This window comes from Alexandromys fortis, unplaced genomic scaffold (genome assembly GCF_014885135.2).
Source record: "Alexandromys fortis isolate MF-2015 unplaced genomic scaffold, M_Fortis_MF-2015_v1.1 scaffold_46, whole genome shotgun sequence".
NCBI classification, from domain to species: domain Eukaryota; kingdom Metazoa; phylum Chordata; class Mammalia; order Rodentia; family Cricetidae; genus Alexandromys; species Alexandromys fortis.
In genome coordinates, this window is record NW_026067919.1 from 12,028,982 (window position 1) to 12,044,204 (window position 15,223).

The 15,223-nt window shown below is 38.1% G+C and overlaps 1 protein-coding gene and 1 non-coding gene across 4 annotated transcripts in view; both read right to left on the reverse strand.

Moving 5' to 3' along the window:
* Parg (poly(ADP-ribose) glycohydrolase) overlaps positions 1 to 15,223 on the reverse strand; it is a 104,657-nt gene that overhangs the window by 76,096 nt on the left and 13,338 nt on the right. For all 3 annotated transcript variants that reach the window (XM_050140591.1, XM_050140593.1, XM_050140592.1), the window contains exons 5-7: positions 12,449 to 12,571; positions 12,244 to 12,327; positions 8,033 to 8,107 (exon numbers count right to left, since the gene is read on the reverse strand). In XM_050140591.1, coding sequence (XP_049996548.1) covers positions 8,033 to 8,107; positions 12,244 to 12,327; positions 12,449 to 12,571 — 282 coding nt within the window. The remainder of the gene's footprint in view (positions 1 to 8,032; positions 8,108 to 12,243; positions 12,328 to 12,448; positions 12,572 to 15,223) is intronic.
* LOC126500675 (small nucleolar RNA SNORA77) lies at positions 5,269 to 5,396 on the reverse strand. Its single transcript, XR_007591400.1, has one exon. It is a non-coding gene; the product is annotated as a small nucleolar RNA SNORA77 (small nucleolar RNA).

Below are 15,223 nucleotides of genomic sequence, written 5' to 3' on the forward strand. Positions count from 1 at the left end.
GACTACAAAGGTACAGTAATCAAGACTGAAGCCTAGGATAAACTTCCACATATGAAGAAACTTGGGTTTTGAGAAGGGAACCAAGAGAATTAGAGAACACGCTTCTCACAAATGGTGTTTGGACAACTGACTAGCTATAACCAAAATAATGAAGCTGGACCCCTATTTCTTACAATAAATACCCAAAAATTAACTGGAAATGGATGCTCAAATAGAAAATAATAAACCGAGGGCTGGCCAAATAGCTTAGCAGATAAAGGAACCTTTCAAAAGCTTGATAATCTGGGCTCCATTCCCAGAGTCCACATGGTGGACTAGAACTGACTCTGAAAGAGGGTCTCTGACCTCCACATTATGTTCGTGTGTAGATGTGTCCCTGTATACACACACAGCACACTAAATATTTTTTTTAGATTTAGAGTATAATAAAACTGAGCTCTTAACTCATTATATGCAAAAATTTAATGTAAAATGAGTAAAATAAAGCCAAGTGTAGTGGTGTATGCCTTTAATCCCCAGCACTCGGGCAGAGGCAGGTGGAACTCTGTGCTTTGGAGATCAGTCTGGTCTACAAAGTGAATTCCAGGACAGCCAGGGCTACAAAGTGAGACCCTGCTTCAAAACCAAAAACACATTTTTAAAAATGAGTAATGTACATGAGCATAAGTGCAAATACGCAAAGTTCTTAGAAAAGGACTGGAGAGACATCCCAGCAGTTAAGAGCACTTGGTGTTCTTACAAAGACCCTGTACTTGGTTCCTAGCACCTATACAGTGGCTCACAATCCTCTCTAATGCTAATTCCAGGGGAATTTGATGCCCTCTTCTGAACTCTGCAAGGTTACTACAGGCATTGCCAGGCCTCAGGCATTCTCTGGAACTGTGGCAGAGAAGATTTCCATGAACCTCAGCCCTCCCCACCCAAATCTTACATAGCTCATGGTTAAAAAACTAGTACCAAAAGGTCAATGTTGTCAAGTTCTGTTGCCAGCCTGGGAGAAGGCCTGGCCCACTGGAGCACTGCTGCATTAGCTGCTGTGTGCTGACTCTGGGGAGTCAGGGAGAGAAAACAGGTTTGCACTTCACATGAGCCTTAGGTGGGAGTCCTGTCCCTGGGACACTTTTCCTGTAGTTAAAGAAACTTATCTTCTTAACAATTACAGATCTTCTTCATCTACACTTTCCTTGTTCAAAAAGTTAAACTTCCATTCCTTGACAAACTTCATTTTCTTGTTTTCCTGATCTACTTTCTACTCTCTCACAGACTTAGTAAGACAGTGAGCTATAACCATGCCACAAACTGAAGGCTATCCTTTCTTCAAATTGTCTTTGCCAAATAAACTAGCCCATTACCTTTAAATTCAGCCTTACTCAGCCTCTCAGGATTCACGATGAGCACAGGCAGAATTATTATCAGAACACCTATTTTTCCCTAACCCAGTCAGTACAGTCTTTGTTCCCTGCTGAGACTTCATGAGCCAGACCCACACGGTGGGTGCACATTTTCACATTTTTGTCTCCAAAGCTCCCAACAGAATGACCCATTAAGCTCTGTTAATCATTGTAGCCAGAGGTTTTCCAGTCCAAAGTTCCAAACTCTTCACATTTCTCCTGCAAAGCAATTCCAATGGCCTAAGAACCACATGGTCAAGTCTATCAGCAACAGCCCCAAAGTCTCCTCCATACCGCTTTCCTGTTACCTGTCTTGCTGCATAACAAAGGCAGCTTGAGGAAAGAAGTGTTTATTTTGGCTCACAGTCAGGATACAGTTCATCATGATGGGGCAGTAATCAGGGAAGCAGTCCTCAGACACATCACTATAATGCAGTCACAGTCAAAACAGATGTTACTGCTTCATTTGCTTTCTCTTCTATTCAGTCCAGGACCCATGAGATAGTGCCACCCAAGATTAAAGTGGCTATTCCCCCAAAAACCAACCTAAAGTAACTAATCTAATCCTTCACAAGCATGCCCAGAGGCTTGTTTCTAGGTGATTCTAAACGCTGCCAAAATAGACAATGACGCCACCAAACCAACTTGTTATTCACTTAATAGATGTATTTCCTTTAACTGTATTTTTATACATACTCTCAACTAACCAAGAGGTATATCTTCTGTGCTTTTGTCCATTGACCCTAAATATAATTCTTTTGTCCTTCCATGGCATACCAGGTCCTATCAGAATATTTCTTCTGCTGTGCTACTTAATTATTATACTCATTTATGGACATGTCCAATGTCCCTTTCTAAGGATAAAGCTGACAAGCAATTCTTTATCTTGCATATTAACGTGTATTATGTACAGAGGTATTTAGTGTTCCTTAGGGGAAAACATTGTAGTAGTCTGAATGTAACTGGCTCCCATAATCATAGGGAAAAGCACTATTCAGAAGTGTGGCTTTGTTGGAGTAGGTATGGCCTTGTTAGAGGAAGTGTGTCACTGTGGGGTGGGCTTTGAGGTTTCTTTGCTCAGGATACCACCCAGTGTTTCAGTTGAATTCCTGTTGCCTCCAAGATATAAGTAAGACTCTCAGCTACTCCTCTGGCACCATGTCTGCCAGCTTGCCACTATGTTCCCCACCATGATGATGATGAACTAAACTTTTGAACTATAAGCTGATTCCTTCAATTAAATGTTTTCTTTAGAAGAGTTGCCGTGGTCATGGTTGTCTCTTCACAGCAATAAAACCAAAGACAAACATCATTACAATAGAAAGCATACAGGTTTTGGAGTCTAATAATCTTTCCTATACGTTCACCTACTTGCTTAGGAACTGATCAAATTCAAATCTATTCCCATTTCAAATATATATCTTAAAAACTATTTACAATTTTCTCTCTGAATTGGACATTAGATTTAGATTTCAGAAAAGTAAGGATACAATAAGCAGCAATTCCTTTTTGCTATATGGAGGTCTTCTCGTCAATAAAAAATATAAAAGGTTTCTTTTTCTTCTTTCCTTAAAAGCAACTGAAGAATTTCTTTAGGTCTGTAAAAATTATAGTACATAGAAGATATATATATAGGAAAGAATCTCAAATTATAAAAGGCAAGTTGTCAACCTTATAATCTAATTATAAATCCCAATAATATTAAAATTATTTAGAGTCTGAGAAGTCATGTTATTTAAATCAGAAGTTTCATATCACACTGATATTATAACTGATAAAATTCTGTTATGTGTATATTTAAAAATTTATTTTACTTTATTTTATTGCATTGGTGTGACGATATCAGATCCCCTGGAACTGGAGTTACAGACCGTTGTAAGCTACCATGTGGGTGCTGGGAATTGAACCTGGGTCCTCTGTAAAGACAACCAGGACTCTTAACTGCTCAGCCACAATAGCCTATTGAAAATGGGTGGCCAAGTTTGGGTTGCCAGGGCTACCAGCACTGGGGCTTTGATCCTCACAATTCTGGAATCACACTTAATGCCTGGCGTCAACAACATACCTCCACTACATACAGGCTATCAGGACACCCAGGCAGGGAGTCTGACTGCTACATCACTAGCTAAGCAGGTTTTCTGGAACCTTCATGTATCTCTCCACAACCCTCTAGCATTTGCATCTTGCATGCCTACAAAAGTAGCTCCATGCAGAAAACACTAAGTTATGCTCCTAGCTAAAAATGTAGCTGGGTCCCTTCTATCACAAGCTGCAGTGGCATTTACATACTTCCCAGGATGAACCTGAGAAAAATATGGCCCTGGGGAGTACTGGGCAAACAGGATACCCAGAAAATTCTCTGTTTGGGAATTCTCCTTTGAAATGAATTTGCATTTTTATAAGCTGAAACATCAACAGCTGGGGTCTTGCCCTCCAGGTATCTTTACTATTGTCCCAAGATGAACTGTAGTTAATTATACTAAGATTTTATAATACAGACTCTACATTATCTTCTATGACTCTAACCCAATTCACTCTTTTCCTGCACATTTTTTCACATCTTTCTGCTCTGTGTTTTGTTTTGAATTTTATTATAAACCCCACCAAACACATTGAGTAATAATTATACTAAACATATTGAGCAATAATTACACCACAACCTGAATGCTATGCTGTCTTGAAATTTCCTTAGGTGACTATTTTCGAATTTCTTCACCCAGTTTTCAGGACACAACAGAAAGTAGTCAATTTGTTTTGGCTAGCTCTAATAAAAATGCCTTCTCTAGTCCAGATCCCACATGAATCCCGTTTCCCCTATAACTTCAGGACTGCACTTTTATCAGCACTCTGGTCTTTTGCACCAGCACTAGAATGCTCCATTAGAAGCATACCAGGGCCCACAGCTTCAAACTTCTTCATTTCTCCTACAAATGATTTCAAAGGCCTCACGGTCCAATTTATAGTACTAATGGCACCATTCCTAGAGCCAGTGTTCTGCATTAGTTACTTTTCTCAACACTGAAATCAAATATACAACAAGACACAACTTAAGAGAAGGTTTATTTTGGCTTATGGTTTCAGAGGGTATTATACCTATCATGGCAAGGAAAGCATGGATGGCTAAAATCGGCTCATACAGCCAGGTGGTGGCGGCGCATGCCTAATTTAATCCCAGCACTCGGGAGGCAGAGGCAGGTGAATCTCTGTGAGTTTGAGGCCAGCCTGGTCTACAAGATTCACTAAAACTACAGCGAAACCTTGTATCAAAAAACAACAACAACAACAACAAAAAAGATCAGCTCATATTTCTAGCCCCCAGAAGTGTAAAACACGACATGTGACCGTCTCCATGCCTCTCAGTACCACCTCTGCCAGCCAACTTCACACCCAAAAGGTTCCACAACCTTTTAAGACAGGGCTATCAGCTAAAAACCAAGTGTTCAAAACAGATCTTTGCAGACATTTCACATTGAAATCACAATACACTTTGACCTGATAATTTTATTACTAGGACCTATTCTATAAAAATAGCCAATGATGTAGAATTTAGGAATCAACATACTTATTTGTTCATTTTAAAGTATTAAAACATTAAAACTGCACATTCAATGTACCTAAGACAGAATCATTTGTTAAAAAATAAAACAATAGGGGACTAGAGAGATGGCTCAGTGGTTAAGAGCACTGGCTGCTCTTCCAGAGGTCCTGAGTTCCATTCCCAGCAACCATATGGTGGCTCACAACCATCTGTAATGAGATCTGACGCCCTCTTCTGGCGTGTGAGCATACATGGAGGCAGAATGTTGTACACATAATAAATAAATAAATAAAAATAAAACAATATTGGATTGGCATTCTAGAATTTTTTTCTTTTTTTCACTGTGTCCCCAGGAAGCTACATTGCTCCTGATAGACAGAGGCAGCCACAGCACCCCAGAATATTTCTCTAAATAGACAGAAAAAAGTACCAGACAGGAGCTGCAGCCAGGTGCAGAATGAATCTGCAAGTATTCTAGAATTTTAAAGAGTGGCTTCATAAAAATAAAAAATAAAAAAAAGAGTGGCTTCAGATATAATGCTTAGGTTAGATCCTTGAAATATACCTACACAGTAATCAAAGAAAGTATTTGACCCCCTGCATACAAAAGAATAAGATAACTTGTCTAATACTATAGAACCATCGGGGTCTAATGTGACCTCTGGAACCTGATACGAACATACAGTTTTAAGTCCCCAGGCTCACTTTCGAAGTTGGAACCATAGAGAGGGCAGTGGGCAGCATTCTATATTTTAACAAGGCCCCCATGATCCAGATATACAATATCTGAAAGCACAAAAGCGCAACATTCAGTCTTGCAAATAATGCTTGTGAATTCAACACTGGAAAATGAAAAGACAGCAGTGCAATGTCTCCTACGTCAACTGCATTTTCATGTTTCAGGTCTCTTCCCAACCAAAATGCATTATTAATATGAAGTTTTAAATAACATTCTTGTCTGGCACCTGACAAAGCAGAAGTCCTAGAGAACAGAGATTCCTTGCTTGTTTGTTTGTTTGTTTTGTTGTTGTTTTTGAGACAGGGTTTCTCTGTAGCTTTGGAGCCTGTTCTGAAACTCATTCTATAGATCAGGCTGGCCTTGAACTCAGAGATCTGCCTGTCTCTGCCTCCCAAGTGCTGGGATTAAACGAATTTGCTGCCACCACACGGTTAAGAACAGAGATTCTTAACCTTATCAATGTCACAGGGAATGTCAGAAATGTCACAGAAATTGTATTTGAGGGTACTGTGTGTTTGGGAAGGATTGGTAACAGACATCACCACAAACATCTCTTTACTCAACACATTTTTCATCTAGTATTCTCCTGATTTGTTAACTCTGAAAGCCAGTCTGACTACCAGGTCACATCTAAAGCCAAGACCAAGAGCATTTAGAGTGCCTGGTAGACACAAAGGTCAAGACCTTCAAGTCTCTACCAGGAATGCTTTAACCTGCTAGATCATACCAAGAGTTCAAAAATAAAGTTAAGAGAGTTCCGAAAGACAACTTAAGGCACCTGTCATAGAAATAAAAAGGGGGTGTGACCTCATTTTAGAGGAGGTCAGCAGAGAACTCTAGGTCTGGAGAAACAAAATGTTAAAAGAAAGCTTTCCGGAAGGAACTTTATCAGCTCTCAGAAAATGGTCACAGGATAACTACAGTACATGTGAATGGGCTAAGACTGTTTCCACTAGGGACACCTTCGCTCAACAAGCCCATCTCAAAAATCACAGCTACTCATTTGTGAAATGGAAAAATAGTAATGATTTTAATTACCTCAAAATTATTTTCCTGAAAGACAGCTAGGGAGAAAAAGGCATGAAGTAACAATGTAGCCACGCTCACAGTTCAAGAACTATTCTCTCTTACATAACCAAACTGTAGAATATTAAACACTGCAATTTATAATGTTCTAAGAACAATTTTGTTTCTATTATTAACAAATGAAGCATAAATGATTGAAAGGATTCAAAATAACATGAGAAATATAAACAACTCAAATTGTAATTTTTAAAAGATTATATAAAAAAGTACCTATTCTTGGGTGGAAACTTAGTCACTTAGCAAAAGCATATTGTCATTTTTGGGACAGCTCTTTTTGGTAAGTAGTTTGGCAATTTCTTCTAAAACTAAAAAATACACTTAAAAACATCTTGGGATATTTACCTCAAAGGAACAAAACCTCATGTTCATGTAAAAATGTACAAAGGTCAAAGCAATTTTAATTGAAAAAAAAAAAAGGTTAGGGTTACTATTACTGCATAGTTAGGAATCAACTAGATCTCTCTGTGTTCACCCAGGCTGTTCTTAACTGGAGATCCTCCTACCTACCTTAGCCTTGTTACTGCTAGGATGATAAACATGCACCATCATACCACACTCCAAAATGCAATGTTAAAAGACGTTTCCTGCCATTTTTTACAAAGAGATGCTGCTATTCATGTTGCTGGTAGTTCTAATGTGATGCTCTTACCACACTGAGGACATAGGAAGCTGCAGTAGCTCCGGAAAAATTCCTTTACAGCATGTATGCAGACTACCAGGAGATACATGCTTCTGTATCTCTTCACCTCAACATCTAATTTCTGGGATTATCTAAAGAAATAATCTGATATATACATAGACACATACTTATAACATGACATGTTACTACTGTGTGTGTGCACACATACACACATTACTATAGTGTAGATGATAACAAGGTAAAATTTCACAGCCTACATATACGCATAATAGTGATTTCATACATAAATCACAACACCTTTGTGCTGGCTCATATTTGTAATCCCAGCATTCAGGAGACAGGCAACAGTGTCAGGAGTCTGAGGGCAGCCCAGACTAAAAAATCCAAAAGAGGAAAACATCTAGTCATGGAATAGATACATACATTGATAATAATATCAGTATTAACGACGTAAAAAAATACTATAACAAGGGAATAAAATAAAATTCAGTACCAAATTATCTACCTAAATCAAGCATTTGGAAAACCATTAAGTAAAATAAAATTTTGTTGGTAATGAAGAATTCTATGTACTTTTCTCAGACCTTTGTAAAAAAAAATAGTACCATTTACAGCCAAAGAAATAAGCACACTTTTACCTTATCCCAGAAATCAACCAAAGCTGTAAAGTCCCATTTCTTAGAATATGCCACATTGTATTTCAGAATAGCATCCTAGGAAAAAACAGAGACAAAGAGCTCATGACACAGTCATGTAAGTTATCTTTTACAATTTGCTTCCAGCAAATTTCTTAATGCTTAAGCAAGCTTCCTTCTGAGTACTCACTAATTTATTACTCACATAAGAAAAATGAGATTAGGTATGTTAAGCAATGGGAAGAAAACATAATTACCCTAAAACATGCATTCTAAATGGGGACAACGTACTCCAACTGGACAAAAATCAGACTTTGGGGGATTAAAAAAACAGAGATTACAATGGTTTGTGGTTGAGATGATATGTTGTGTGTGTATATATGTGTTATCTATATCTCTGTGTGCATACACACATATGTATAAGAGACACAACATCACATGCATAGTTATATATACTTTATATATTTACATATTCTTACAGAGATATATAGTTACTTGAAACACTAAAATAACATAGGTAGGGAATAAAGAAAGAAGTGTTTAAAAGGAAAAGATTGAAAAACAGTGTCTTTAAGTGTGATTGTGTGTTCATTCTGTTCCTGTGCACGGGTGTATAGGCCAGAGGTCCACGTCTTTCAGAGTTGTTCTCGCTGACTAGACAGCTGGGAAAAGCTCGTCTCCACCTCCCTAAGAGCAGAGTTACAGACACACACTCAGATTTTTTTTTCCTTTTGGTTTTTCGAGACAGGGTTTCTCTGTAGCTTTGGAGCCTGTCCTGGACTAGCTCTTGTAGACCAGGGTGGCCTCGAACTCACCGAGATCCGCCTGCTTCTGTCTCCCGAGTGCTGGGATTAAACAAGTGTGCCACCACCACCCAGTCCACACTGGACTTTTTAAAATGGGCGCCAGGGATCCAAATTCAAGTCCTCATGTTTGCACAGCAAATACTTTACTGAACGAGCCATCTCTCTAGGCCCTACTATCCACTATTTTCATAAACTATAAAATATAACTTTGTTAGTATAGAAAAATTGTATTTACTTTTCTCAAACCCTGTGACAGAGTTGAATTATTTTACAGCCAAAAAAGTAAGCACACTTTTACCTTATCCCAGAAATTAACAGCCACAGCTGTAGAGAACTTGACGTGGTGGCACAAAGCCTCGCAGTTCACACCAGTTATATATTTATATGGAATGACAAGTCAAACTACGCCATCTACTGGTTTAAGTTTTCACTATTACAGTAAATAATGCTATACACCGTGTTTCCACAGTTAAGATATTCATAAAGCAATCCATTAGTTGGCGCAGAAAAAAACTTTTATTTATAATTAGATCTTATCCCATTTTTCTCATCTACTTCATCGTATTTTATATTATTAATAAATTAATAAGTAGAATTTATAAACAATTATAATAATTCAATATTATTCTGAAGAAATATACAAGTCTAAAATCCATCGTGTTAAATTATTACTATAAAGGTTCTAAACTGCTTTATCACTAAAAAGATATATAAAAAGCTCCCTGGAAAAAACTTCATGATATACAATGAACAAGTGCCTACATTAAAGCCTGAACCTATAAAAACATACCATATTTACTTGGAATCAAAGGATATCCAAGTTCCTTTAGAAAAACATTAACCATAGGATAAAAAGTAAAAGCTTTTATTTTTTTCATAAGCCATAAAGTAACATTTCTGTTAAGAGTTAAAAGATGTTTAAAGAATTATTTCCAGTCTTTGGTATCTGGTTTCAAAGTGTTATATGATATGGTAAATAGCAATGTCTACAAACAACTAAATAGACAAATGATGCAGGCATATACTTTATCACATAGGTGAATCTCAAAATTCTTCATTTAAATCAAATACTGCAGCACACATATTATGAGGCTCCTCGCGTGTAAATTGTAAACCAATCTATAGTGGAAAAAAGGGCAAACTACTTGAGGTCAGAGCAGAAGGCGAAGGCAATGATAAAGGGGCAAGGAGAATCATGACAGAAATGGGAAGTATCTTGACTGGTAGAGACGTCAACAGTAGATACAAACGTCACAATTGATCAAATTAAACACATCAAAAGAATGTGCTTTTTATGATTCCTCAAAGTTGATAAAGAAAAACATATTAAAAAGTGTTTATTTTCTAATTCCTTCAACAACTTTCATAATTAGATTAACTCCAGTAACATTATTGCATGACATCTGTGGAAGATTGGTTCAAGCCTCCTTCAGGATAACAAAATTTGAGTATTCTCAACTCTCTTACATGAACGGCACAGTATTTGCATATAATTAGGCACTCTCTCCTTTACATTTGGTTTCTTTACAATCGATAAATCAGTGTAAATGCTATTTAGATAGGCATACTCTGTTGTTTAAGATCTAACTGTAAGAAAAAAAAACTGAGCATGTTTAATTATACCCACAATTTTCTCTTCTTTCTTTTTTATTGAAGCAGGGTCTCACACTGTGATTCAGGCTAGCCTGGAAATCATTTTGTAGCTCATGCTAGTTTCAAACATCACAGCAAACTTCAAATCACACTTGAGTGCTGGGACTAGAGCCACAAAGAGTGGTGCCATGCCTGACTCACAGATTCATTATCTTCAAACCACAGCTGGAAAAGCATCCAAATGGATTTACTTTTACTCTAGTCTTTAACCCCAAAGTATCTGCCATGAGTTCTTCACTAGAAGGGCTGGGGGCTGGTATGCAGTTAGCCAACAACTACTCTAGTTCTTTTTAGCTCACAGTAATAAACACAATGACCTATCTGCACAAATTATCCAGCACACTATTAACAGAAATAGTACTGAGGATACTGTTTCTCTTTTAAACTTTGAATATCTGAACTCTCCAAATCTACCACTGAATGAGTAAATAGCAAAAAGATTATAACAACCACAAGGCTTACTCTTTACTTCTTCCTTTCAGGTTATCATCCTCTGAACAAAGAAATTAAAGCAGATATAAGAAATCTGACATATTACCTTGTTCTGGTGCTAAGATAACTAAAAGGAATACCACATTAAAGCAGTTGCCCCTTCCTAGAATAATCAAGGTGCACCAAAAAACTGCTGAAGAGACAAGCAGACTAATTCAGAATGCTCTGATAATTGTAGAAAGAAAAAATATGAAAATTCTAAAAAACTAGGCCTATCAGAAGGACAAAAAGAACCTAACACAGTGTTTTCAAATAGCACTCAAGCAGTGTCCTCAGTTGTAAGGCCGGACACATCTTTAGTCTTTAATCCCAGCACTCGGGAGGCAGAGGGGGTGGATCTCTGTGAGTTCCAGAACAGCCAAGGCTGTTACATAGAGAAACCCAGTCTAGAAAAACAAATGAACCAAAACAAAAAAGAAAAAAAAAAGCTTTTTGAAAGGGATAAAATGTTAAAAATACATACGTGTACACATATCAATGCTTTTTATACAAAGAAAATAGGAAGAAAACCCACAGAACTCTTAACAAACTTAAATTAATTTGATAGAAAACAAGAAACCCAAGAGTGTCCCTAACAAATCAGGACTCTGAAAGGAAACGAATAACACCATTTTCACAAAGCACAGGCACCTGTGCCACAATTCATATAAGCTTTATGCTTTTTTTGGCTATTTCTCTAACAAAACATGCGTGTTCATGCCTACTGTAGATATTAGGGGGAAAAAAATCTAATGATTATCCTAGGCTCTTAAATAAAAAATTAAATTACTGCTCATATGTAAAACTAATAAATAATTAAACTCCTAAAGTAATAATGGCAATAAAAATAGAATATTTGATGTATATTTTAATCATTGGCAGGTACAGTTTTCCTTTAGGCAAAAGTGCTGAGGTCATAATTCTTTTTTGATTTCCTATTAAATACATTGTAATAGCATGATAATTTTAAAACAAACAAAAAGAGGCTTAAGCTGAGGGAAATTGGACAGAGAATCAAGAAACTGAAGTCTTATTGCTGGTTTACCAAATTATCCTATGCAGCTCTAGGCAAGTCATTTACAATCTCAACTCTGCTACTCTATTACTATTACTATGGAAACCAAGAATTCTACGGAGCCTTCCTAAGTGACAGTAAACAAACACTGCATATGAAGACTGCTGTCATCTGGGTCTAGGCCATTATGATGGAAAACTGTCTGAGGGATAAATTAAAGAACCTATCTCTCAGAGCTAGGTAGGAGACAGGACTGGAAGAGAACGTACCTTCAGGTTCTGGGGTCGTGTGAATTTGTTGAGAAGTGCAGTCTGAATGAGCTCCCACCGGCTCCCTGCAGTTCTCTCACCGTTCTTACAGAAGAAGAAAATGGGCAAGATCAAAGCATTTGAAGCTGTTCTGCATCACAGTCCAAAAGCCAAACAAGTGCTAAACCATGGCCCTAAGACTAAAACACTTCTGTTTTATATTTACCTCATCTTCCACAGGGTACAGGTTTTGCTCAGAACAAGGCATTTTAACATGCTTGTTATCCCACAAATCTTTATAATGTGTTGGAAAAGGTTTCGGGACGTCTCCTGCTCTCAGGAGGTCTACCTGAAATACAGAGTAAATAGGAAAACTGTAAGTACATAGAAACTAAGCTCTGTCTACAAAGCAGCCTAAATAAATGCTGCAGTGGAGACCAGTTTCCAGGTAAGAAACGCCATGAGTCCCTCTTAAGCTGCCACCACATCTCACCTCTCATCATCACCACAATCACCACGTCCTGAGAAGTTTTACCTGCACTCTAAGACCCTGACACGCCCACACTTCCTATCTCCCTCCTCCCACTCCAGCAGCTCCAGATACTGACTCCCTCGAAAACCCTTCTCCATCTTTGAAAATAGCCTGAGTTTTAGAGTCTTGCTCAAGTTCTCACCAAAATGCTATTGATTTGAGACTAGTCAGAAACCTAAGTCCAGAAGCAGCAAATTCTTCCATATCACATGTTTGCATATATNATAGCAGTTATCATCTTACTTTTCCTTTATCAATTTAAACCTGAATTCTCATCTTTATTTTCCTCACCACTGTGAAGTCTTTAGGAACTTTTAAATAAGAAGTTAATATAGTTCTTTATTAAACCACTATCATACTGGACAACACTTGTTTGGTTTTTTTTCTTGGTGTGTGTGTGTTTGTTAGTGTTCACAAGAGGACAGATTGCATGTGCAGGAATGTGCACATGCATGTAAAGGCCAGAAGCCATAGGTCAATATTACGTGTCTTCCTCTGTCACTATGCACTTTACTTAAACGCTAGTAATCACTATTGTGTGGGGGGGGTGAGTATGTATGTATGATACATGTATGTGGGCACATATGTGCCACAAGTGGGTATAGAGAACAGAAGGAAACCTTACTTACATTGGTTTTGGGGATCAAAGGCAGGTTTTCAGGCTTGCACAGCCCGCTGAGCCATCTACCTGAATTCAGTCTCTTACTGAACCTGGAGCTGACTGATTTGGCTAGAATGGTTGCCTGGCCAGTTAACCCCAAAAATCCTGTTTCCACCACTCCGTCCCCACTGATAGGATTACAGGTAAGCACTGTCACACCAAACTTTGCTTTTTTTAAGATTTAATTTTCATTTATGTGTGAATGTTCTGTGTCTATATGCCATATGTTTAAGAGTGTCTCAGGAGGCCTGAGGAGGGTATCAGATCCCCCAGAACCGAATAAATACTATGTGACCAGTGCCTTTCTGCCCTCAGTTAGCTTCCTTTTCTTCCTTAGCATTTGGCTGTACTGTCACTACCTTAAATCTCTCAGCTCACATAGTATTATTTCTGTTCATTCTGACCTGGAGCACCACCCAAAGGACCATGTATTAAAGGCTTAACACCCAGACCCCAGTACTATGGAAGGTGGTGGAACTTTTGATACCAGTCCTAGTGGAAGTAAGTCTCTGATTTCTTCCTATCTCTTCTTGTCTTCCAGGATGCCAAGAGATTAACAGATCTCCTTCTTTATGCTCTCTTACTGTGACATACTAAATAGCCACAGGCCTGCACAACAGATAAAAGCAATCACACTGAGGACTCTGAAACCCCGAGCCAAAATAAACCTTGCTTCCTATAAGTTTATCATCTCAAGTATTTTGTCACACTCACAGAAATCTGACCACAAAAGAAAGTTGGTACCAAGAAGTGCAGTATCTCATAATGCGGTTCAGAAACTTTTTAGTTTGTTTATGGGCAAAAGTTTGGAGACACAAGCTAGAGAAAACTTAAGAGTTCTATAAATGGCTTAGCGGGTAAGTCTGGTAGTTGAGAAGACCAGAAAGCTGATTGGAGTGTGGACAGAAGCTATATTGATGAATCCAGACAGAAATAAGGACTCTCCTGCAAATCGGCCTAGAAGCCATTTGTGTTTAATTCTGGTAAATAACTTGTTTCTATTTCCTAAGGCTTTCTCTGAGCTTGAGTTTTAAAATGGGAAGACTGATTTATCAAATGATAAATGAAATTTTAAGGCAGCAGAACAATGAGGCTGTGGCATGAGTCATGCTGGCTGCATTAACCATACTTACAGTAAGAATAGAGAACAAAAAGATCTGAAAAGCTAATAATTTAGGCAAAAATAGCACATAGAAAATTGGGGAAAGGAATGTATTGCTACTTAAGTAGCATCACTAAAAAGAGGCCGGGTACTTTATCCTTGGACAATAAGGAAGATACCCAAGGGCTTCTCAAAAACTGTGAGGCCTTATCTAGCCAAGAGATCATCTACCACAAGCTCAAAGATTCAAAACAAACAAACCACAACAGAGAGTTTTCCAAGGTGGCTGCTGGAGAAGGGAGACCCAGAGTTCCTGCCTGCACAAGGTCACTAGTGAATGGCTTTCCTTTGTTAAGTCAGAGGATTCAAAGCTGCTAAATATAGTTCAGGGTAATTCCATGCATCTCTCGCCAGCAACAGACCTCGGCACTGTCAATGACTTCACATGCACATACTATCCAAGTTATAATCATGGTAGGGTTTCTAGTGAGGTTTCAAACCAAAGCCTGAAAGTCAAGCAGTACATGACAAGGTCAGAGTTCCTGCAAGCTTCCTCTGACAGAAATGAAGATAATGAACCTAAAGCTGCAATGCAGACCCTGGGAAATATGCCACAGAAAATGCAAAAGTAGGTACAGAGCTACAAAAAGCAGGAGTTGTTGCTTTACAGAAACAGAATTCCTATTTGGGAAGACGGAAAGTCTGG